A 24,447-nucleotide genomic window follows, 5' to 3' on the forward strand; every position below is an offset into this window, starting at 1 on the left:
ATATACATATATAGCCGCCCTCCACTTCCGTCCTCTGACACCGCGCAGGTCACTATTTCCCCATCCACAATCCACTGCTGCTTCCTGCAGGCCGTACACAGGAGGAGACGGGCGGGAAATACACGGCGATCACGTGACCGCTGAACACGTGACGTACTATGAACAACCCCATTGTACACCCGCCCTTCTTCACCTTCGCGTCTTCATCAAGATTGTCCTTAGCGTCGCTCCGTCGCGTGGGAGGAGACAGAGGCGCGCGAGGTACGTCTTTTCTTACTGGTCGGAGCGGAGGATTCCGGGTACAGTACAGCTTCCTCCGTATGTTGAGGCTCCTGTGACTAGGGATGCGTGGAATAGTTAGCCTGTGTACACTAGTGAGCAGGCGCCTGTAGTGTGTGGCCGCTGGCTGTTACCGCTGCGGGCTCATTTTGCCGCACACGTGTGAATGCTGATTCCCCTGTTGCGATTCTGTTTTCACTTTTATGTGACCGGATGTGTAAATGCAGTAAGAGGCGTCATTTTATAGGACTGCAGTGTGCGCCACAGCAACCAATTAGAGTTCAGCTCTCATCTCTCCAGAGCCAGCTTAGAAATGAAAGCTGAGCTGTGATTTGTTACCTGGGGAGCAATGTCTTAAATATTGAGAAGACGGCCATCATTAATGGCACACAATATTATAATGTGCTATATGTCTGTCTCCCCCAAAACTCTTGACAGTCCTACAGGGGGCTCAGGCTGACAAAACTTGCACCCACTATGGAATAGCTCTTATCCTATTTTTATTGCTGCCCCTTTGGCATGGCCGAGAGCTTGTTGCCCCTATCTGCGCCCTCGGTCGGCACGCCGTGCACCTCCCCTTAGTTTCATCGATTGCACTTGTTTGCCCAAAGCGAATGCTGCCAGAGATGGATCCCCAGCCCCGCACATATGACAGCTCTGACCACCTACTCTTTTGTATAGCCAGCAGCGCACTCCATGCTGCCATCAGTCTCAGAATGCTGTAGATAAGCCCCTGATGGCGGTGGCTGCAGCTTATAGGCCGAAAATGGGGTGACAGATTCCCTTTAATGAAGCACTCCCATCAAAATTTGTACCCTCGATATATTACAACCATCATATTATACAGCACTGTGTATTAACCATTTTTCATTTTGCATTTCTACCTAGCTAATTCTTCTCTTTTCCATTAGGTCTTAATCCTAAGCTCTATGGAGAAACAGGAAATCAATTTTCCCTGTATGAGTCATAAGCATGGGGAGGAGAGAGCAGATGGTCCATGAGTTGAAGAGGGGAATGATAAATGCAGGAACAAGAGGCTTCCTGTTTCTACATAGACAAAAGAGAAATATTAGGTAGAAAGAAAAAATGAGCAATTGTAAGTACATAGTGCCATATAATATGATTGCAATATAATTAAGAGGATACAAACTTTGATGGGAGTGCTTCATCAGTATTGAGCAACAGAGGCACTGCATATCATGGTGAAGAGAAATAACTGGCTGATCCTCAGGCATGATTGGATTTAAAGCAAATCTGTCAGCAGGATTTTGCTAAGTAAACTACAGGCATTGTCATGTTATCGTTGTTACGCTGATTAAAATGATACATGTGGTGAAGAAATCCATCTTGTGTAATCAGTGTTATAAGCTTTCAGTTACTGATATGACCATGCTCTGGGGCGGGACTGTAGACAAGGTTTTATCTTGGTGCTCTAGTCCAGAGAAACCAAGGAGAGACCTGCCCTCAGGCCGCCCCGAAGCACAAAGTCTTTATCTCTCTCTATGATGTGGAACATGTTTGTACTTTGGGACGACCTGTGGGCAGGTCTCACCTTGATTTCTTTGGCTTAGAGCAGGAAGATAAGACTGCCTACAGTCCTGCCGTTTGACTTTTTCAACGCAAAATTGGCTGGAATTGAAATCTGACGCCATTTCACGTTTGGAGAGCCCCTGATGTGCCTAAACAGTGGAAACCCCCACAAATGACCCCATTTTGGAAACTAGACCCCCCCCCAAGGAACTTATCTAGATATGTGGTGAGAACTTTGAACCCCCAAGGGCTTCACAGAAGTTTATAACCTGCAGCCGTACAATTAAAAAATCATTTTTTTTCCACAATGATCTTTTCACCCCCAATTTTTATTTTCCCAAGGGGAAACAGGACCCCGAAAGTTATTGTGCAATTTGTCCTGAGTACGCTGATACCCCATATGTGGGGGTAAACCACTGTTTGGGCGCATGGCAGAGCTCGGAAGGGAATGAGCGCCGCTTGACGCCATATCGCATTTGGAGAGCCCCTGACATGCCTAAACAGTGGAAAACCCCCCACAAATGACCCCATTTTGGAAACTAGACCCCCCCAAGGAACTTATCTAGATATCTGGTGAGAACTTTGAACCCCAAAGAGCTTCACAGAAGTTTATAACCCCGGGTGTGAAAATAAAAAAAATCATTTTTTTCACAAACATGATCTTTTCGCCCCTAATTTTTTTATTTTCCCAAGGGTAACAGGAGAAATTAGACCCCAAAAGTTGTCCAATTTTTCCTGAGTACGCTGATACCCCATATGTGGGAGAAAACTACTCTTTGGGCACACGCCGGGGCTCGGAAGGGAAGTAGTGACATTTTGGAATGCAGAATTTGATGGAATGGTCTGCGGGTGTCATGTCACGTTTGGAGAGCCCCTGATGAGCTTAAACTGTGGCAACCCCCCACAAGTGACCCCCATTATGGAAATTAGACCCTCCCCCCCCCCAAGGAACTTATCTAGATGTGTGGCGAGCACTTAAGAACCCCCAAGTGCTTCACAGAAGTTTATAACGCAGAGCCACAAAAATAAAAAAAATATTTTTTCCACAAGGGTAACAGGAGAAATTGGACCCCAAAAGTTGTTGTGCAATTTGTCCTGAGTAGGCTGATACCCCATATGTGGGCATAAACCACTGTTTGGGCGCATGGCAGAGCTTGGAAGGGAAGGAGCGCCGTTTGACTTTTTCAACGCAGAATTGGCTGGAATTGAGATCAGACGCCATGTTGCATTTGGAGAGCACCTGATGTGCCCAAACAGTGGAAACCCCCAATTCTAACTCCAACCCTAACTCCAACACACCCCTAGCCCTAACCCTAATGGGAAAATGGAAATAGATACATTTTTTAAAATTTTTATTATTTTTCCCTTACTAAGGGGGTGATAAAGGGGGGTTTGATTTACTATTTATAGCAGGTTTTTGTTTGGCAGCTGTCACACGCTAAGGCTGTGTGCCCACGTTGCGTTTTTTAAGCGTTTCCGCAGCGCTTTTAGACGAGCATTTCTGCCGCAGAAACGCTTAAAAGCTTCCCATGTAATCATAATTGAATCCGCAAATGTGCTAATGGTGCGTTTTTTTTCCCGTGCGGAAACGCTTAGCGGAAAAAAACGCAGCATGTTCATTAATTTTGCAGAAACGCGTGCGTTTCCGCATACATACAATTTTATTGCAAAAACGCATAGGAAAACACATGCTACAAAACAAAAGCGTCAAAAACGCTTACAAAAGCGCTTCATAAAACGCATGTGGTTTCCCGGGAAGAGGGTGTGCGTTTCCGCTCAGGAATATTCTGCTTCAAAAAAGCAACGTGGGCACATAGCCTAAAAGACGCTTTTTATTGTAAAAATAGTTTTTGCATCACCACATTTTGAGAGCTGTACTTTTTCCGTATTTTGACCCACAGTCATGTGAGGTCTTATTTTTTGCAGGACGAGTTGAAGTTTTTTATTGGTACTATTTTCGGGCACTTGACATTTTTTGATTGTGTTTTATTCCGATTTTTTGGGACGCCGAATGAACCAAAAACAGCATTTCATGAATTTCTTGTGGGGGGGTGCGTTTACACCCTTTCACGTGCGGTAAAATTGATAAAGCGGTTTTATTCTTCGGGTCAGTATGATTACAGCGATACCTCATTTATATCATTTTTTTATGTATTGTCGCTTTTATACAATAAAAACATTTTTATATAAAAAAAATAATTATTTTTGCATCGCTTTATTCTGAGAGCTATAACTTTTTTATTTTTTTGCTGATGACGCTGTTTGGCTGCTCGTTTTTTGCGGGACAAGATGACGTATTCAATGGTACCATGGTTATTTATATATTGTCTTTTTGATATTGTCTTTTTGATCGGCGGCATGATGATAAAGCATTTGTTTTTTTGCTTTGTTTTTTATTTTTTTTAAGGGGTTCACTAAAGGGGTTAACTAGTGGGACAGTTTTATAGGGTGGGTCGTTTCGGATGCGGCGGTACTAAATATGTACTTTTATTTATTTTTTTTAATTTACAAAAAAGAATTTATTAGGGAATATATATATTTTTCTATCTAGGGATTTTTTTAAAAAATTATTTTCACACTTGTGTTTTTTTTTATTGTTTTTTTTTTTTACTTATGTCCCAGTGTGGGACAATTAATCGTGTCAGATCAGTGATCTGACACTTTGCAGTGCAGTGTCAGATCAGTGATACGACAGACACTGCTGCAGGTTTTCTCAGCGCCTGCTCTCAGCAGACGCTGACAAAGACGCCTCCCTGCAGGACCCCGAAGGCCCCCCGCAGCCATCTTGGATCCGGGGGCCTGCAGGGAGGAGATCCTCGGAGCAGCGCCAGCACATCGCGCTGCTCCGAGAGTCTCAGAAAAGCACGCAGGGAGCCCCCTCCCTGCGTGATTCTTCCAAGTGCCCCCGGTATACTGCGATCATGTTTGATCGCAATGTGCCGGGGGCGGTCCGTGATAATCAGCTGACACCCGGCTGCGATCAGCGGCGCTCCCCCGTGAGCGCCACTGATTGTGCTGACGTACTATCCCGTCCCCGGTCATACGGGCCTGGGTACCGTGGACGGGATAGTACGTCAGAAAGTGGTTAAAGAAGTATTGTGGGAAAATGTTTTGCGACAACAATTGTCTGTGATGGAAAAATTAAACCATGTTTGTATCTTTTGTCTTTTTAGAAAAAAAATCAGAATGAGTTTGAGAAAACAAACCCCTAGTGACTTTTTGAAGCAAATCATTGGGCGACCAGTAGTAGTGAAGCTGAACTCTGGAGTTGACTATCGAGGTAACAATATGATGGTCATGTTGTTGATCCCATAAACTGTATGGGCCACAGCAGGGAGCCAATAAAAAGGCACCACCCTTGCTATGGTGGTCTCAGTATGTCCATGTAGCACATGGACTGAGATATCATTAAAAGCCGTGTCTGCTTTTTTTCCCCCTTCACCCAAGACAGCACACCTGAGAGAGGGATCTGCCCAGCCAGGACAGGAAATCTACTGAAATAAAAGGGGCAGTACTTCTCCCCCGCTTCAGCTGGGTTTCCTGTCATGACGGGAACCTTCATGCTGAGACCCGTGCGGGTTGAAAAGGGTTGGTTTTATTTTTATTCCTGCTTAATAGAGTTGAGCTAATTTTTTTCGGGTCCCCACTTATTCAGCAAGCCGGATACATGGAGCGTGCCGGATGATGGGCGCCGCAGCTGCATGTGTTGCGACTGTGTGACAGTCAAGACACATGCATGGAGATCCCAACAAACAGGCTCTACATGAATGTGTTGTGACTGTGACACAGCCGCGACCCATGCAGCTGCGGCTCTGATCAGCCAGAGCGCTCCATGTATCCGGGTTTCAGCTGTAGCTTATTCGGTAAACGCTATAACTTGCCGAATAAGTGGGGACCTGTACAAATTCGCTCAACTCTACTGCTTACCCACTCTTGTCTGGTAATGGAAGAGCAGGCACATTCCTGTATGCTGTCCTTCAGGTGCTGGAAGCGCCATCTGCAGGTCCAGAGTGCCTTAATGTACGTGCGGGCAGCAGAGACGTAAGCCTGGCTGGTTGTCAAAATTCGCTGCACCACTCTCCCTCCTCCATCTTCCAGCCGCAGTCTCCATAGTGAGTCAGGCTTTCGGGGACGTGCTCTGCTGCCGTCAAAGGTGAGGCACGCTGGGATAGGGGGTGCACCGGAGGCAAGATTGTTGTGCCCTGGGTGAGAACACCATTCGGAACGTGTGTGGAGGGGGAGAGGGCATGTTCGGGCATCGTATGAGGTGGAACCGAGGAGAAGCGCAGTGGATCCCTTATAAAGTGAGGTGATGACCACAGAAAGGCACTTGTGTCCCAATCTCTCCATCATGGTATATCTAAGAGGACATCCGCAGCAGTCATTACAGCACCAGCTTTCACCACTACCAGCACGGGGGCTGTAAAAGGAGCCTTCGCTCAAGTCGCATGAGTGTCAGCCGTCCCGGTCAGAGGAGTGGAAGGTTGCAGGACTCCTCGGTATCCAGAAGGGATGTCGTATGTGCCTCTGATCAGCCTCTGAATCCGGTACCCTTGATATGACAATGGGTGATGACTGATCTTCGTGAATGTCACCTTTTGTTAATAAGGGCCATTTTCTTGCTTAAATCGCTAGGGGCCTAGGAAGGCTAGCACCAAGAAGAAAACAGAGAATGTGCCCTATGTAATTACCCCTGCTGGCAGTCCATTGGCAGAAGAGTCTCTGCTTGGACTGCATCCAAAAAACTATCCTGGTTGAGACCCCTGACTTAAGGCTTGCAAGAGATGTCAAAAACAATAAAAATGCACTTTGGGGATATATCAAAAGTAAAAGAAAAGTCAAAGATGTCATAGGAGTTTTACTAGATGAAAATGATGAAATGGTAAGAGGATGTTGAGAAGGCCAAACTCTCAAATTCCTATTTTGCATCTGTTTTCTCTCAGGAAATGTAACATCAACTGATCTTTACTGTCCTATTAAAGGAATAGAAGAATCCAGGATATCTATAAACAGAAAGATAGTGAGGAAACACTTGGCTAACATAAATGAATTAAAGTCTCCAGGTCCAAATGAATTACACCCCTGAGTACTGAAGGCGATAGTAGAAGAAATTTTTGTACCACTCTCCATAATCTTTGAAAATTCTTGGAGAACAGGAGAAGTCCCAGAAGACTGGAGAAGAGCAATTGTTTTTCCTAACTTCAAAAAAGGGGAAGAAGGTGGACCCAGGGAACTATAGGCCGGTGAGTCTGACTTCTATACCAGGAAAGATCTTTGAACAGGTTATTAAACAACATGGATGTAAGTACCTGGATAAGAATGAACTGATTAACCAGAGTTGGCATGGGTTTGTAACTAATAGTTTGACGTGACTTAACTTAATTTCCTTCTATGACAGAATCACTGACTGGGTGGATCAGGGAAATGTTGTAGATATAGTATATCTTGACTTCAGCAAAGCATGTGACAAAGTATCTCACACCATCCTTATTTAAAAAATGACTAGGTATGGAATTGACAAGGCAACTGTTAGGTGGATTCATAACTGGCTTGGTGATTGGACTCAAAGAGTGGTCATAAATGGCTGCACATCCAGTTGGAAGAATGTCTCAAGTGGGGTACCACAGGGCTCTGTTCTGGGCCCTGTATTGTTCAAGATCTTTATCAATGATTTAGATGAAGGAATTGAGGGTACACTGATTAAATTTGCTGATGACACAAAGTTAGGAGGGATAGGTAATACTAGAGAATAGAGAGGATTCAAAAATATATGCATAAACTAGAGCAGTGGGTAGCAACTAACAGAATGGTTTTTAACAGGGAAAAATGCAAAGTATTACATCTGGGCAATAAAAATGTAAAAGGCATATACAGAATGGGAGGAATAGGGTTAAGCAACAGCACATGTGTAAAAGACTTGGGTGTACTAGTAGATCATAAACTAAACATGAGTCAACAGTGAAAATCCAATCTACACGAAGATTTCATCCATTTTAAGTTTATGCTTAGAACATACAACACTGCCCTTCACCTCTCCAAACAAACCTATTTCAACACCCTCATCACCTCACTGTCCAATAACCCGAAACGTCTCTTTGACACTTTTCATTCTCTACTCAATCCAAGAGTACAGGCCCCAACCACGGAGCTCCGAGCTGACGATCTGGCCAATTACTTCAAAGAAAAAATTGACCAGATCCGACAGGAAATTATCTCCAAATCCCCTCATACCATGCACTGTCCTCCCTCCCCCACTGCATCTAACTCACTCTCTGATTTTGAACCAGTCACAGAAGAAGTAGTAAGCAGGCTCCTTGCATCTTCTCGCCCAACTACTTGCACCAGTGACCCATTTCCGTCACATCTCCTCCAGTCCCTTTCCCCTGCTGTCACCCCTCACCTAACTAAAATATTTAACCTCTCTCTCTCTTCTGGTATTTTTCCCTCCTCATTTAAGCATGCCATCATACATCCACTACTTAAAAAACCATCCCTCGACCAAAACTGTGCCGCTAACTATAGACCTGTCTCTAATCTTCCCTTCATCTCTAAACTCCTGGAACGCCTGGTCCACTCCCGTCTTATCCGCTAACTCTCAGAAAACTCTGTTCTCGACCCTCTCCAATCCGGTTTCCGCTCTTTACACTCCACTGAAACTGCCCTCACTAAAGTCTCTAATGATCTGCTAACAGCTAAATCAAATGGTCATTACTCCATGCTAATTCTCTTGGATCTCTCTGCAGCATTCGACACTGTGGATCATCAGCTCCTCCTCACTATGCTCCATTCCATTGGCCTCAAGGACACCGTTCTCTCCTGGTTCTCCTCCTATCTCTCCGACCGCTCCTTTACTGTTTCTTTTGCCGGTTCCTCCTCCTCTCGCCTTCCCCTTACTGTTGGGGTTCCTCAAGGATCGGTTCTAGGCCCCCTCCTCTTCTCCTTGTACACTGCCCCTATTGGTCAAACAATCAGTAGATTTGGTTTCCAGTACCATCTCTATGTTGATGACACCCAATTATACGCTTCTTCTCCTGACATCACGCCAGCCTTTCTAGAAAACACTGGCGATTGTCTAAACGCTGTGTCTAATATCATGTCCTCACTATATCTGAAACTGAACCTGTCAAAGACTGAACTCCTGGTGTTTCCTCCCGCTACTAATGTACCTATACCCGACATTGCTATTTCTGTGTGTGGTTCCACTATTACTCCCCAGCAACATGCCCGCTGTCTTGGGGTCATACTTGATTCCGAGCTTTCCTTTGCCCCCCACATTCGATCACTGGCTCGCTCTTGTCATCTGCACCTCAAAAACATTTCTAGAATTCGACCTTTTCTTACTTTTGACTCTGCAAAAACTCTTACTGTTTCTCTTATTCATTCTCGTCTCGACTATTGTAACTCTCTTCTAATCGGTCTCCCTCTTACCAAACTCTCCCCTCTCCAATCTGTCTTGAATGCTGCAGCCAGGATCATATTCCTCACCAATCGTTACACCGATGCCTCTACCTTGTGCCAGTCATTACACTGGCTACCCATCCACTCCAGAATTCAGTATAAACTTATTACCCTCACCCACAAAGCCCTCCATGGCTCAGCACCACCCTACATCTCCTCCCTTGTTTCAGTATACCACCCTACCCGCGCCCTCCGTTCTGCTGATGACCTGAAGTTAGTATCCTCAATAGTCAGAACCTCCCACTCCCGTCTCCAAGACTTTACACGTGCCGCGCCAATTCTTTGGAATGCACTTCCCAGGTCAATACGATTAGTCCCCAATCCCCACAATTTTAAGCGTGTCCTGAAAACGCATTTATTCAGACTGGCCTATCGCCTCAACACATTAACCTAACCTATCCCTGTGTGGCAGAGCCAAAAGTTTTACCATAACCAGGTTCCCAGGATCATGTTCCCACATGCTTTATGCATCCATTAGCCCTCTGTGTCTGTACTGTTACACACTTAACATTATGGCTGGTCCATACAATCAGAGCAACTGTTACCACCCACCTTTCGTGTCTACCTCTTTCCTCATAGACTGTAAGCTTGCGAGCAGGGCCCTCACTCCTCTTATTTGTTATAATCTACTGTATGTGATTATTGTTATGCTGTAATGTCTATTGTCTGTACAAATCCCCTCTGAAATGTAAAGTGCTGCGGAATATGTCGGCGCTATAAAAATAAAATTTATTATTTATTATTATTAACAGTGTGATACAGCAGCAGAAAAAGGCAAATGCAATTCTGGGATGTATTAACAGAAGCATACAGTCTAGATCATATGACATCATTATCCCCCTCTACTCCTCTTTTGTCAGACCTCATCTGGAATACTATGTCCAGTTTTGGGCTCCACATTTTAAAAAAGACATCAACAAACTGGAGCAAGTTCGGAGAAGAGCGACCTGAATGGTGACCGGTCTGCAAACCATGTCCTATGAGGAACGGTTACAGAATCTGGGAATGTTTAGCTTGCAAAAAAGAAGACTGAGATGAGACTTAATAGCTGTCTACAAATATCTCAAGGGCTGTCACATTGTAGAAGGATCATCTTTATTTTCATTTGCATAATGAAAGACTAGAAGCAATGGGATGAAACTGAATGGGAGGAGACAGGTTAGATAGTAGAAAAAACTTTTTGACAGTGAGGGTGATCAATGAGTGGAACAGGCTACCACGAGAGGTGGTGATGTCTCGTTCAATGGAAGTCTTCAAACAGAGGCTGGACAGACATCTGTCTGTGATTTAGTGAATCCTGCAATAGCTGGAACTTGTACTGCCTGCTCCCTTATGATCTGGCTGCAACAAATGGAGGAGCAGATTAGCACAAGTTACTGAGAGATGAAATCATAGCCAATATGCCTCTTTTATACAGAGCAGCGGCTTCTCATGCGGACACCTCTGCAGACTCTGTGCGGTTAACGGCTAGGTCGGCGGGGCTATCCAATGTGGCCAGACTGGCCTTATGGCTTTAAAGGATGTCCGGGGTATCTGCATTCAAAAAATAATTTGCTCCATCCCATGTGACCAGTTTCTCTTTGGGCAGAAATTGGAAGATATTTTGGAGAAGGCAGGAGACAAAAAGAAGGGATTCCCTGCTGAGGCTAGATAGCCTTCCTTTTTCGGAGGAGGAAATTTTAATAGGGGATGTCCTCCGGGGGAAAGGAAGAAGTAAGAGTTCATGGCTAGAAAGGAGTCCGGGTTTATGTTCTACATCTTCCAAAAAGCCCACCCAATGACGTCAGGTCAGCGGTAGGGGGAAGGCTCTCCCTATTTCTCTCTGCCTGGGTCAACATCTCTCCCAGTCGCTGGATCTTAAGTATTATCAAGGAGGGTCTGAAAATAGACTTTGTCCGCCTCGCCAAATCTTCGTGATAACACCCCTCAGGAATTCACCTGGAGAACAGCTGGCCCTGGAAACGGAGATCATGGGACTCCTACAAAAGTGTGTTCTGTGTGAAGTCCCGGTGGAAGAGATAGGAAGGGGATCTTATTTCCCCTTCTTTCTGATTTAAAAAAAAAAAAAAAAAAATTGTCCCTTACCTGGATGACTGTCTTATTAGCCAGAAGATGACTGTGCAGAGCAGTTGAGTGAGGTAACTGTGGTCCTAGAAGAACAGGGCTGGATGATAAATACCCTCAAGTCGAGATTAGACGTGCGGACACCTGGATTTTCGGGTTCGGCTGAATAGTTCGGGTTCGGGTGCCAGAACAGTACCCCGGACATGAAGGCATCAAGCCACACTCCACTAGAGCCGTGGCAACCTCCTGAGCCAGAAAGGGCGGCGTTATCAATTAATCAGATATGTAAGGCCGCTACATGGTCCTCACCATCTACTTTCTTTAAGCAAATCAAGTCGTCCCTCCCTGTTTCAATTCTCCAGAAATCTCTCAGGTTTGCTGTTATGGGTGAAGGCAAAAAAAACCCCGCAGATACCTCACAGATTTGTTGTACATGGGGGATGAGGAAAAAAAAATGTTTTGTGAACTTTGGTCGTTTTTGATTTTCAGTTTTGTAAAGTGATATGTTAGGCTAGTTTCACACTAGCGTTAGGAGGCGCAGCGCACGGCCGTTGCTAAGATCCGCCCCCCTGCCGCGCCCCCTCCGGTCAGCTCCTCCTACGGGCACATGATGCTGCATGCGACCTGCGTCCCCTATATCTAGCGTTGGGTATGCAGGCCGTGCGCTGGTATTCTATTGCCGGCGCATGTGCCCTTTGGGCCCTGCGCCGAGCGTACCAAAATGCAACACTGTGCGTTTGGCGCACGTCGGCGCAGCGCCAAAAGGGCGCATGTGCCGGCAAAAGCATACCAGCGCACGGCCTGCGTATCCAATGCTAAATATAGGGGACGCAGGTCGCATGCAGCGTCATGCGCCCATTGGAGAAGCTGACCGGAGGGGGCGCAGCAGGGGGCGGAGCTTAGTGGCGGCTGCGTGCTGCGCCTCCTAACGCTAGTGTGAAACTAGCCTTACCCGTGCAGTACTGATATCGTATTAGCTTGTAATAACAGTAGTCAGGCACTCTGCGCATTTACTTATACAAATATCTGTCCGGTTTACAGGCGTCTTGGCATGCTTAGATGGATACATGAACATTGCTTTAGAACAGACAGAAGAGTATGTTAATGGCCAGCTCAAGAACAAATATGGAGATGCCTTTATCCGAGGAAATAATGGTAAGTAACACCTCAATTTGTTTTTCAAACTTAATTTAAAAACCGATTTCAAATGGAGTATGACTTTTGCAACCCTATTCCTCTTTAAATTATCACAATTAAATACAACTCATCCTTCTGTCAGTTTTGTAATTTCTTTTATTTCTCCTTGTGATTGTAACCATTTCCCTTGTCCATAGTAATTGTCCTTACACCCTGATCTAAATTCTATGATATGGCAGAAGTATTTACAGACATGTCATGAGAGCTAAAGGTGCTCATTAAAAAGGTCACCCTACAACCTGTATTTATTGCCTGCTTTTATCAGGTAGTTAATGTATGATCGCTGGGACCCCTTTCAATCTTATGTTTAACACTGTCACGTACCCACTTCTCAGCACGTAACTTAGATTAACCCTTGTGGGCGCAATCCCATCTCCTCTCCCTCAGTCCAGCATTGAATCTCTGTTCTATGCTGCAGTGGGAGCATAAATCACACCCCAACACAGACCACGCACCCGCTCATACACGCTGCCACCACTCACCGAACACATGGACGATGAGTTCCGGAAATACTACTACTGCCAATCAACAGGAGCACACACTCTTAAGGCTATGGATTCTTTAGAGCAACAAAGTTCAGACTTATTAAAGTTTATAAAAGGTACACTGTTTACATTAAAATGGATATAAAAATGGAAATAAAAAGTGACATACAAATATGCAATAACAGTGATAAAATAAAAGGGAGAAAACTTACAGAAATATCGAACTTTGCATTCTGTCCCCTAGGAAGTGGGGTGGAGAATATGAAATGGAGCACAACAACTAGGCTGCCCCTCACTGTGAAAAGGTTTCTATGTGTACAGGCCTAATTTATAGATTAACTGGGAGATCAGATTTCTAGACCAGCCTCTCATGTTAATATTCTAATTCTTGGTTTGTGACTGGACTATGGTTATTTTACCAATGATTTACCAATGAATGCATTATTTTCCTTGAACACTATTTGTGTGATCTTTCTCATGGATAGTGTCAGGCTGCAATTGGCCTCTCCATCAAAAGAGCTTGAAGGTGTGATATGTTACCACTGTGTGGTTCTCAGTAAAGTCCCCTGGTGAGATTGGAGACAGGAGACTGCCTTCTCAGGATAACATGAGGTCATGACCTGTGTGGAGAGCTGGAGTGTAAGGACAGATGTTAATTTACAGCTGGTCATACATGCATACATATACATATTTCACTACAAACACCTTGACTGTATAACCCTTTAAAGGGAAGCTGTCACCCCCTGAGATACTATTAAGCTTTTGCTATGGGTATACAGGTGATAGAATTGTTAAAATCATCCTGCTTGTATGCCTCACAGCAGCTGTTTTGTTGCTGAGAAATAGACTCTTAATGTTTTATGTTAATTAGTTCTTCCATGCTCCGGGGGGTGTGGTGCCTGGAAGAAAACTCTGGCATTAATTTGCATACCACCCCCTCCCATGCACGTCACAGTGCCATGTGATGTACAGTTATGGCGCCCGGAATTAGTGCCTGCATTCGTGTCAGTATGCGTTCCTTTCTGCCCTTTCATGGGCAGCGTCTTCACCGTTATTCTGTGCAGGCGAGTCACTGTTGCTTCAGTAGCAGTAACTTGCCTGCACTGAAGAACAATGAAGCCAATGGCCATAGCAGGGCAGAAAAGGTACGCATAGTTGCGTGAGTGCAGGACACAGGCTTTGGATTCCAGCGCCACAACTATATGTCACATGGCACTGTGATCTGCATGGGAGGGGGTGGTACACAAATTAACACCGGAGGCAGAGTTTTTTTCCAGGCATTGCATGCATCGGAGGCTGGAAGAATTAATTAACATAAATTATATAGTCTATTTCTTAGCAACAAGACAGCAGCTATGAGGAATACAGGTAGAATTGTTAAAATAGTCCCATCACCTGTATGCCCATAGTAGTAGCTCAAGTGTCCCAGGGGTGACCGATTCCCTTTAATTCGACTGTTAAGGGTGATCTGTCAGGAGGTTTGATGCTACTAAGTCCTCTATATGGATATGTAGGTCATAGGAAGCTGAATATATTGATACTTTGATAATTTTTAATATCTATGGACACAGATCTCCCTGAGAATCTTCCTCCAGAGCTTATGTTAAATGAAAGTGTGCGTTACCAGTGTCAGACATGTAATGACTGACAGGCTGCTCTCCTGATCTGCACATATCACAATAGTAATTCCCCCTTTCATTTAAGTAAAAGTTATGGGGCAGATTCTCATGCAGATCAATGTCTGGCCCATAGTTCTGAAGAGCTCCTTTATATATTAAGAAGTACATGGATTTCTCTGGAATACAACATCGGATTCAGAACTCCGTTGTAAAAGTATTATTTTATTCAGCTTTCTATGACCTATATGTCCATATAGATGGTTTAGGAGGGTTGATCCTTGTGACAGATTCGCTTTAACCATGGATATTGCACAGGATTTACCTCGTCTCCATTAAAATATAGTTTATCTGAAGTTTTGAAAATTTGTGATTACTTACTTAGAATGATTTTTTTTTTTTTTTTTTTTTTTTCAATAAAAGCAATCACAGATGGTTGATATTCAAAGCCCAGTGTTTGTAGATCTTTCTCTAGGGCTCAGTCATTTGCTCCTTCTCTGAGAAGCATGACCTTTAAGCTAAGTTTACACGTTGCGTTTTTAGGCTGAGTTCACACGTGGCGTTTTTTTCGCGTTTCCGCGGAGGTTTTAACCGCGCGATTTTGCCGCGAAAACTCGAAAAATAAGCATCCCATGCATTCCTATGGGATTCCGCAATGCTGTGCTAATGCTGCGGTTTTTACCGCGGCGGAATCGCTTCGCGGTAAAAGCCGCAGCATGCTCATTAATTTGCGGAATCGCGGCGATCCTGCACCCATAGGAATGCATTGTTCCGCTTACATCCCGCATGTGGCTGTGCTCACCATGCGGAAAGTAAGCAGAACATTTGCGGATGGTACCCACGGTCCGGAGGAGAGGAGACTGTCCTCCGGGCTTTGGGTACCATATCCCTGTAAAAAAAAATAGAATTTAAAATAAAAAATATTGTTATTCTCACCTTCCGACGTCCCACGCAGCCTTCCCGCCTCTCTCCACGCTCCCAGTAATCCTTTGCGAAAATGCCCGCGATGGCGTCCGTTCTCGCGGGATCGCGAAGTCTCGCGGTCATCGCGAATTACCGCGAGACATCGCGATCCCGCGAGAACGGACGTCATCGCGGGCATTTTCGCAAAGGATTACTGGGAACGCCTGCGCGGGACGTCGGAAGGTAAGAATAACACCATTTTTTATTTTTTTTTACATTTTATCTTTTACTACTAATGCTGCATAGGCGGCCTCAGTAGTAAAAAGTTGGTCACACTTGGCAAACACAAACACTATGTTTGACGAGTGTGACCAACCTGTCAATCAGTTCTCCAAGTGATGCTACAGATCGCTTGGAGAACGCTAGCATTTTGCAAGCTAATTACGCTTGCAAAATGCTAGTTTTTCCGCGGGAAAATCGCGGGAATTTAAAATGCGATTTTCCCGCGGAATGGAATTCCGGAATTCTCGCGGTAATTTCCGCGAGAGTTCCGGTACGTGTGCACTTAGCCTTACTGTGTTTTTTTTTCCACGGGGAAAACCTGCTCTCTTGGCAGTAAAGAAGCTGCTTGCAAAAAGCCGGTTTTAGGTTTTGCTGTGTTTTTGTTGTCTCTTGTGCATGCTGATCGTTTAGTGCCCACAATAAAAGCATGATTTAACTTCCTGAGGCTTTTGCACCATAAATACAGCAAAAACTGATACCTGTGTTTTTTGCTGTGTTTTGTACTTGTCCATTGTTTCATATGGGTGAAAAAACGCTCCAAATGTGCTGGAAAAATATGCTGAAAGCAGTGACATGCTGCAGTTTGCAAAATCGCAGCAGTTTTCCAAATCTGTCGGGGGAAAAAAAACTGTGTGTGCATGAGATTTCTAAAATCTCATAGACTTTGCTGGTGTTGTGAAACAAAGTTTAAAAATGGCCTAAAAAAAATCTGAAAAAGACGCAACGTGTGAACGTAGCCTTAGAAACAACTGTGAAAAGTTAAGATGTGTAGGTAGAGAAGATGAAAACCTGTAAAAAAAACAAAAAACACTACTCAGTTAAGTCCGGTACTGGACTGTAAAATAATCACATGTTATCTTGCACTGTGAAAGCAATAGTCCATTAAAAATTAATGCCCAAATTGCATTTTTTTTTTTTTTTTTTTTTAAGGAACATCCCAGATTTAAAAAAAATGAAGAAAGTCAAAATAGTACTAATTATTTCTTAGTCTTACTACGGAAAACAAGCTCTTTTACAGCTTTAACAGAAAATTATAATTCTATGGGTCTTTATAGTATGGCAACACAAAAATCTATACAGGGTGGGCCATTTATATTCATTTCTTTTGCGGTGTTGCTATCAGTGTGTCAAGAGTGGGAGAAGAGGATTGCATTGACAATCCAACACAATGGGCAGCACTTTGAACACATTTTATAAGTGGTCATAAACTTGTAAATGACTCATGAAAGAATAAAGATACGTTAAAACCAAACACACCATTGTTTTTCTTGTGAAATTCTCCATAAGTTTGATGTGTCACATGACCCTCTTCCCATTGAAAAAAAATAAAGTTGGATCCAAAATGGCCAACTTCAAAATAGCCGCCATGGTCACCACCCATCTTGAAACGTTTCCCCCCCTCCCATATACTAATGTGCCACAATCAGGAAGTTGATATCACCAACCATTCCCATTTTATTTAGGTGTATCCCTATAAATGGCCCACCCTGTACAACCCCAATTGCAAAAAGTTGGGACATTATGTAAAGGAAACAAGAATGCAATGATTTTTAAATCCATATTTTGTTCACAGCAGGAAATACAACATATCAGAAGGTGAATGTTTAAGACGTTTTTCCTTTCATTTGAAAAAATTAACTCATTTAGCAACTGATGGCAGCAACACATCTCAAAAAATGTTGGGACAGGGTGGAAAAGTGAGTGGTGCTAATGACACAGCTGGAGGGTGAATTTTAAGCTAAGTCCACATGGCTGTGAATAAAAATAAAAGCATGTTAGGGAGGCAGAGTCTCTGGTGAGAGGTTCGCCAATCTGTGAATGATGGTCTAAAAATTGTGGAACAATTTCAGAAATATATTCATCAATGGAAAATTGTAAAGACTTTGCAGATCCCACCATCTATAGTACATAATATCATCAGAGTCAGATTCTGGAGAAATCCGGGTACTCAAGTTACAAGGCCAACGGTCAATATTGAAACCTTGTGATCTACGGTAACGCAGGCCACACTGCTTTCACTCCTTCATGACCAAGCTTAATAATAATAATAATAATAATAATAATAATATTTTCCTCCCCTTCTTCCAAGGGCCATAACTTTCTTATTTTGACACGCACACTGCTATAGGAGAGCTTGTATTTTGTGGGGCAAGTTGTTCTTTTGAATGACACCGTTCATTTTATCGTGTGATGTACTGGAATGCTGGAAAAAATTCCAAGTGCTTTGAAATAGCAGAAGTGCAATTCCACAATTTTGTTTTTTGGGTTCTTTGTTTTCCACGTTCTATGTACACTAATACTGGCATGGCAATATGATTCTCTAGCTCAGTACGATTACGCAGATACCAAATGTATAGTTTTTTTAAGTGGTGAAATAAAATTCAGAAAATGGTTAAAAAAACAAACTCTTTTTTTTTTGCCATTTTCCGAGACGTTTTCCATTTTCGAGATGTGGAAGGAACTGTGTGACTGCTTATTTTATGCCGATGAGCTGATATTTTTACTGATAACATTTTGAAGTAGGTATAATGTTTTCCAAAAAAGAAATGCGGACCGCCCCCCTTTTAATATTAATGTACAGGTACACAAACGCTTAGTGGCCAGTATATAAACACGATGCGTCCGCACATTGTGACTAATGAATACACGAACTCCAATATTGCTGTAAACCTTATAAACGTAAGGTGCTTGGAGTCTTTTGATCATCTGAAAGGGGGCTGAAAAGGAAACCTAGTTTGGCACATGGAGAGCTGGGAGATAATATAGTAGTTGGGGACCATCTATAATAAAAGGTACACCACCACGTGGTTGGATGCCTTTTGCGCTCTTTGGTCAAAAAACATTAAGTACCTTACATTTTTAACATTTACAACAATATTGGAGTTCATGTATTCATTAATCGCAGTGCTGACCCATCGTGTTTGGATACGTAGATGTGATGTTTTGATCGCCTCATTATTGCATTTCATTGCAGTATTGTGGTAGCCAAAAAAAATAATTCTGAAGTTTAGTTTTTTGTGGAGGTTTTTTTTTTTTTCTCGTTAAGCTGTTTACCGATTTGGATTAATTTATATTTTGATCATACATTTCTGAGCATGACCATATCAAATGTTTTCCCATATTTTTATTTTTAATGGAGCACAAAGGGGGTCATTTGAACTTTTTTTTTTTTTTTTGCTCATATTTTTAAAAACTCTCTTCTACTGTATGGGAATTAAAGCAGCAGTTGTCTGATTGTTTGAGAACATGCATGAGCACTGCTATATGTAGCCAAAACCACAAGTCTACTATGAATGCTGGCTTTTCCAGGAATTTCATAAGACCCCCAGCTGTCATGGAAACCCATCTGCACCCTGCAATCATGTAACGGACGTACTGATGGGCGCAATTAATGACACCAGCACCATTTGTAAAGTGTTTTTATGATTTAAGGAGGTTTAAAAATGTAGCAGTAATTTTTACCACCTAAAAAGCTGCTAATTTCTGAACAGGTTACAAGAGCCGTCAGACTCTATGACCATTATTTGGTCGTGAATTGCCATGGCAAACATCAGAACCACACAATCATGATCTGTGGGCATCAATGGGGATAAAGAGGAAGCCCCCACACTCTGTTAACCATTTATATGATGTAGTCACTATTGACGGCAGCCTCTAAGGGGTTAAACAGATATGGACGGTACAAACGCTGATCGTGGGTCATGCAGCAAGTTGTCAGCTACAGTGTACAGTCGACAGCTGCTGGATTGTCACCTGTATGGGGGAGGCTGTTCTCTTATATCTCAGATCAGTAAAAAGACGTATTGGCTGTCATTAAGGGGGTAACATAAAATCATCTAACTTTCACGTTATCTGTGTTCTATGTTCTGTTGTGAATAAAATATGGCTATAAAAGATTTCCAAATCATTGCATTCTTGTTTTCTTTACATTTTACCCAGCATCTCAACTTTTTTGTTTGTTTGGGATGTACATTTTAAAATATTGGTATGTGGTAAGGGAACGGAAAAATATAGTACTTTTTTCAATTCTTGGACAGATATAGTGTAATATAGATAAGAATTTACACATCAAAAGCCCAGATGTCCATACACTTCCTGACGACAGAAGTTATGTCGCTTATCCATGTTATCTAAATAAAAGCTTATAACCTGATGCTAAATTCATCCAATGGTTGTATAAGGCTACTTTCACACTTCCGGCTTTCTGAATCCCGCGCTTTGCTGCGAAAATTTGCAAAACCGGATCCGGCGATATTGCGCCAGATCCGTTTTATTTCTCCATTGATGTACATTGTTGTCACATTGCGCCACGTGGATAGGTGGCGCGTCCGGCTTTTGCCGGATACGGCAGAGTGACGGTGCGACGTCAGTAAAAAAAAAAAAAAACTTGACATGTAACGTTTTTTTTCTGTGCCGGTCCGCTTTTTTTAAACAGCGCATGCCCGGAAGATTTCCTCTGGCATATGCATGTTAACCCTTGAAGCGTCTCTCTCTATCTCTCTGTCTCTCTCTGTTTCTCTGTCTCTCTCTGTTTCTCTGTCTCTCTCTGTTTCTCTGTCTCTCTCTGTTTCTCTGTCTCTCTGTCTGTGGCGCTCTCTCTCTGTGTCTGTGGCGCTGTCAGTTTCTAGTGCACGGTTTGCAACTGACGGGAAAAACCTGAAGTGTGAAAGTAGCCTAAATTATTCTTTTGAAAGCTGAAACTCTCCGAAATGTGGTTTTGGTTAAGAAAATAAATTGCCATCAATGCAGAAATATTGATCATTTAATGGACACAGAATGGTCAGATTTTGGCAAGACAAAAGTTTTGTCGGCCACATAAAGTAATGTGATATTCAAACAAATAATTAACTTAAAATACAAATATATGTTGCATAGCATTGGTGAATTTAGTTGTGGTGCTATTAGTCATATTTAATATTTTGTGTTACTTTCATGAGCTTGAAGGACTGCATCCATGCGGTTCAACAATGATTCATACAATTTATGAATCAAAGAATGCCGTCTTACATGCCTCCCAGAGTTCATCTAGATTCTTTGGTTTTGTCTTCCAAGCTTCCCCTTTCATCCTACCCCAAACATGCTCAATGATGTTCATGTCTGGTGACTGGGCTGGCCAGTCCTTGAGCACCTTGATCTTTTCTGCCTGGAGGAACTTCGTTGTAGAGATGGATGTATGAGATGGAGCACCATCCTGCTGCAGAATTTGACCCCTTTTATGATTTGGAATATGAGGCAGCTAATACTTCTTGATATTTTAGGCTATTGATATTGCCTTCCACCTTGCAAATGTTTCACACACCCCCATACTGAATATAACCCCAGACTATGATCTTTCCACCACCAAATTTAACTGTTTTCTGGGTGTATTTTGGATCCATACCGGCTCCAGTAGATCTGCCGTATTTGCGGCGTTTGTGGTGTAATTCTACTGAAGATTTATCAGAGAAATCCACCTTCTGCCACTTTTCCAGCGTCCATCTGTTTAGCAGACTGTGGGACTTTGCAAATGCACACGGTTTTTTATTTGCCTTTTGTTTAGTGCTGGCTTCTGGGCACTGATTTGACCATGGAGGCCATTTTGAGACAGAATCCTACAAAATGTTCTAGTTGACACAGGGACTTGAGGTGAACAGGCCTGTTGGACCTCTGCTGCAGTGGAAGAGGGGCTTGCTTTAGATTTTCTAACCAACAGGCGTTCCTCCTGAGCAGTTGTCTTGCGGGGTCTTCTGGACCTGGGCTTGTCAAACATCTCCAGTCTCTTCGAAACTTTTTTTAATTCTTTGTACTTGATGCTGAGACACATTAATGGTGCCAGCCACCTCTGCAGTCGATCTGGTCTTCAGCCTCTTGATAATCCAGGCTTTGGTCTCAGGGTGGATTTTTGGCATGTTGTCAGAGCTCAAGTGAAGGTTTGGGGTGCTGGGTTTCTTTTTATACACACCCACTAATTAACCGATCATTTACTGAGCACAGGTGAGGATGTAAACTAGGATTGGGTGCATTATATGACCAGGCGACAAAACTTTCGTCTTGCCAAAATCTGACTATTCTGTGTCCATTAAATGATCAATATTTCTGCATTGATGCCAAATTATTTTCTTAACCTAAACCACATTTCGGAGGGTTTCAGCTTTCAAAAGAATAATTTATACAACCAATGGATGAATTTAACGTCAGGTTATAAGCTTTTATTTGCATAACATGGATAAGCGACATAACTTCTGTCAGGGAGTGTACATCCAAGGTAAAGAAGAGATCCATAGATAAAATATATAAATTTATTTCAGTATGATTAAAAAAAAAAAAAAAATCCAAAACATAAAGTTAAAAAAGCAAGATGACTCAAAAAAACGGAGAGGCGCTACCAACACAATTGATATCCTTCAGGGTAAATGCTAATAGCCACAATTGCCAATATCAGGCTAAATGCCAAGTACACTGTGTTTTAACATCAGTCTCTTTATATTCTTAATAGACTAAAATTATAATGGAATAAAAGCCTCCATTATATGGCTATAAAGATGTCCAAATCATTGCATTTTTGTTTTCTTTACATTTTGCCCAGCATCTCAACTTTTTTTTTATTATTTTGGGATGTACATTTTAAAATATTGGTATGTGGTAAGGGAACGTAAGAATATAGTACTTTTTCAATTATTGGACAAATCTAGTGTAACCTAGATAAGAATTTATCAAGAAAGGCACATCCAGCCCATGAATGGCAGCGCTTCCCAGGACTCACATCCAAAGATGATATTTCATATTTTTTTATTTGATAGGTTAAAAAAAGAGGAGCGGTATCTCCTCTTTTTTAACCTATCAAATAAAAAAATATGAAATATCATCTTTGGATGTGAGTCCTGGAAGCGCTGCCATTCATGGCCTGGATGTGCCTTTCTTGATTGACTCATCCTGTGTGAGCCTGAACCTGGCTCTTTCACTTGGATCCACCCGAGGTAAGCTGCAAGCCCTGTCTACTGAGACGTATCCCAGAAGGAAGGATTTTTGAGGATACACAATCTAAAGCCATATTAGTCTTCTATCAGGTGATTGCATATAATTGTGCACCCTTTAAAGACTGCAATATTGTGTTTACGCACTTAGAGCGCCGTGATTTGTCTGTTCTTCTCTCCCAAACAGGTTTTTTTTTTTAGATAAGAATTTAGTATAACCGTAATTATACTCTTCTTTGAACGCTGTTAAAAGCACAACCCCAAAAAGCAATGGCACAATTGTAAAATTGGCATAACATTTGTGAAATGCACTCCAAAATGGTAACGTTAAAAAAAAAAAATAAATAAAATGAATCCTGCAGCTAAATGGGAAAAAAATTGGCATTTTTTTAGATGGTAAAAGAGGTAAGGGGATTTACTATTCTAATGGAAGTGATGATTTCCGATCTATACGGTAACCTGATCATTGAAGCCACTGATTGGCAACAGGCCCCTGTGACTGATAAACAGGATGTCGCCACTTCTGGTGGGTGATGTCATTCATCAGTCACCTTACCTTGCAATCTGGCTGTGGATTTAGTGCTGATATTTAGCAAAGATTTCATACCAATAGTACAGTAACTGAAAGTGGGGTTTGCTGATCTGCTATGGAAAAATCACCTTCATATGTTTTAGGCTTGCCCTATTTTCAAGTTTCTACCATGCGTGAAGTTGTTCCACATACTCTGCTTAAAGTACTGTATACCCAAAGTGCTAGAACAAAACCAAAAATCTTCTAGCAAATGCAATTATTTTTTGGATAGTTTGTACCATTTATGTTATGTATGCCTCTACTACTAATGCAATTTATTTTTCTCTTCTTTATAGTGTTGTATATAAGTACACAGAAGAGAAGAATGTGATTCGGCCTTGGATATATATTTTTTTCTTTAGTTTTATATGGTGAACTCTCTTCGTATTTTCAAAGATAAATGTTCAGATAGCTTGTCTTTAAATGACTGTTGAAATGTGGTAGAAACAATTTTTCTTTGTAATTTGGAAAAATCCTCCTTTGTGGAATTTTTTTTTTTAATGCTGTTCATTGCTAAGTGAAATAAACCAATTACAAGAAGTATGTGTTTTCTTGTTTGCTGTTATGAAATATTCATGCCATGTTAAAATCGTGCTTTTATACAGAAATGAGAACTATTTTGGAATCTGAGGATTACGGTGCTTTTATATGGAATGAAGAGAATCTAGGATTTATTTATTTTTTTTTACATTTACTATGTGTTCTGATTTTCAGAAACTACTTTATTGAAAGCTGTAACTTTACTAGCAGGTTATAAAGACAACTCTGGAGTAAGCCTTAACGCTGTTTTAGAAGAATCATGCTTTTTATTAAGCACAATATAGAGATGCATTTCAACAGACGCTGTGAGGAAGTCCACAAGTACAAGCCTTTGCTTGCATGAGGAGGCAGATATTTAGGAGCTTGTGTATACAAGGAATGGAGCAATTGCCCATAGGAAGCAAAAAAAATTACTTTCTAACACACTGGATAAGTTATTTATTTTTAAAGCACCATTGTTTCCATGGTGACGTACATGTGAAAATGAATTTACATACAGATATAATATACAATGAGAAAGATAACCGTTGCAGACTGGCTCAGAGGGGGAGCGGAACCAGCCTTTACAG

The 24,447-nt window shown here is 42.3% G+C and overlaps 1 protein-coding gene across 3 annotated transcripts; it reads left to right on the plus strand.

Moving 5' to 3' along the window:
- Positions 1 to 49: 49 nt before the first annotated feature.
- On the plus strand, positions 50 to 23,879 carry LSM6 (LSM6 homolog, U6 small nuclear RNA and mRNA degradation associated). 3 transcript variants are annotated; one of them, XM_073576179.1, is made up of 4 exons: positions 50 to 318; positions 4,983 to 5,089; positions 12,373 to 12,486; positions 23,635 to 23,879. In XM_073576179.1, the coding sequence occupies exons 2-4, from the start codon at positions 4,996 to 4,998 to the stop codon at positions 23,667 to 23,669; spliced, it is 243 nt and encodes an 80-aa protein (XP_073432280.1). In that variant the 5' UTR covers positions 50 to 318; positions 4,983 to 4,995; the 3' UTR covers positions 23,670 to 23,879. The 3 variants fall into 3 exon arrangements, with proteins under 3 accessions (XP_073432280.1, XP_073432290.1, XP_073432299.1); XM_073576189.1 differs by having other exon boundaries at positions 50 to 261; XM_073576198.1 differs by having other exon boundaries at positions 189 to 299.
- The last annotated feature ends 568 nt before the right edge of the window (positions 23,880 to 24,447 follow it).

This window comes from Dendrobates tinctorius, unplaced genomic scaffold (genome assembly GCF_039654945.1).
Source record: "Dendrobates tinctorius isolate UK_male_01 unplaced genomic scaffold, ASM3965494v1 ptg000008l, whole genome shotgun sequence".
Lineage (NCBI taxonomy): Eukaryota > Metazoa > Chordata > Amphibia > Anura > Dendrobatidae > Dendrobates > Dendrobates tinctorius.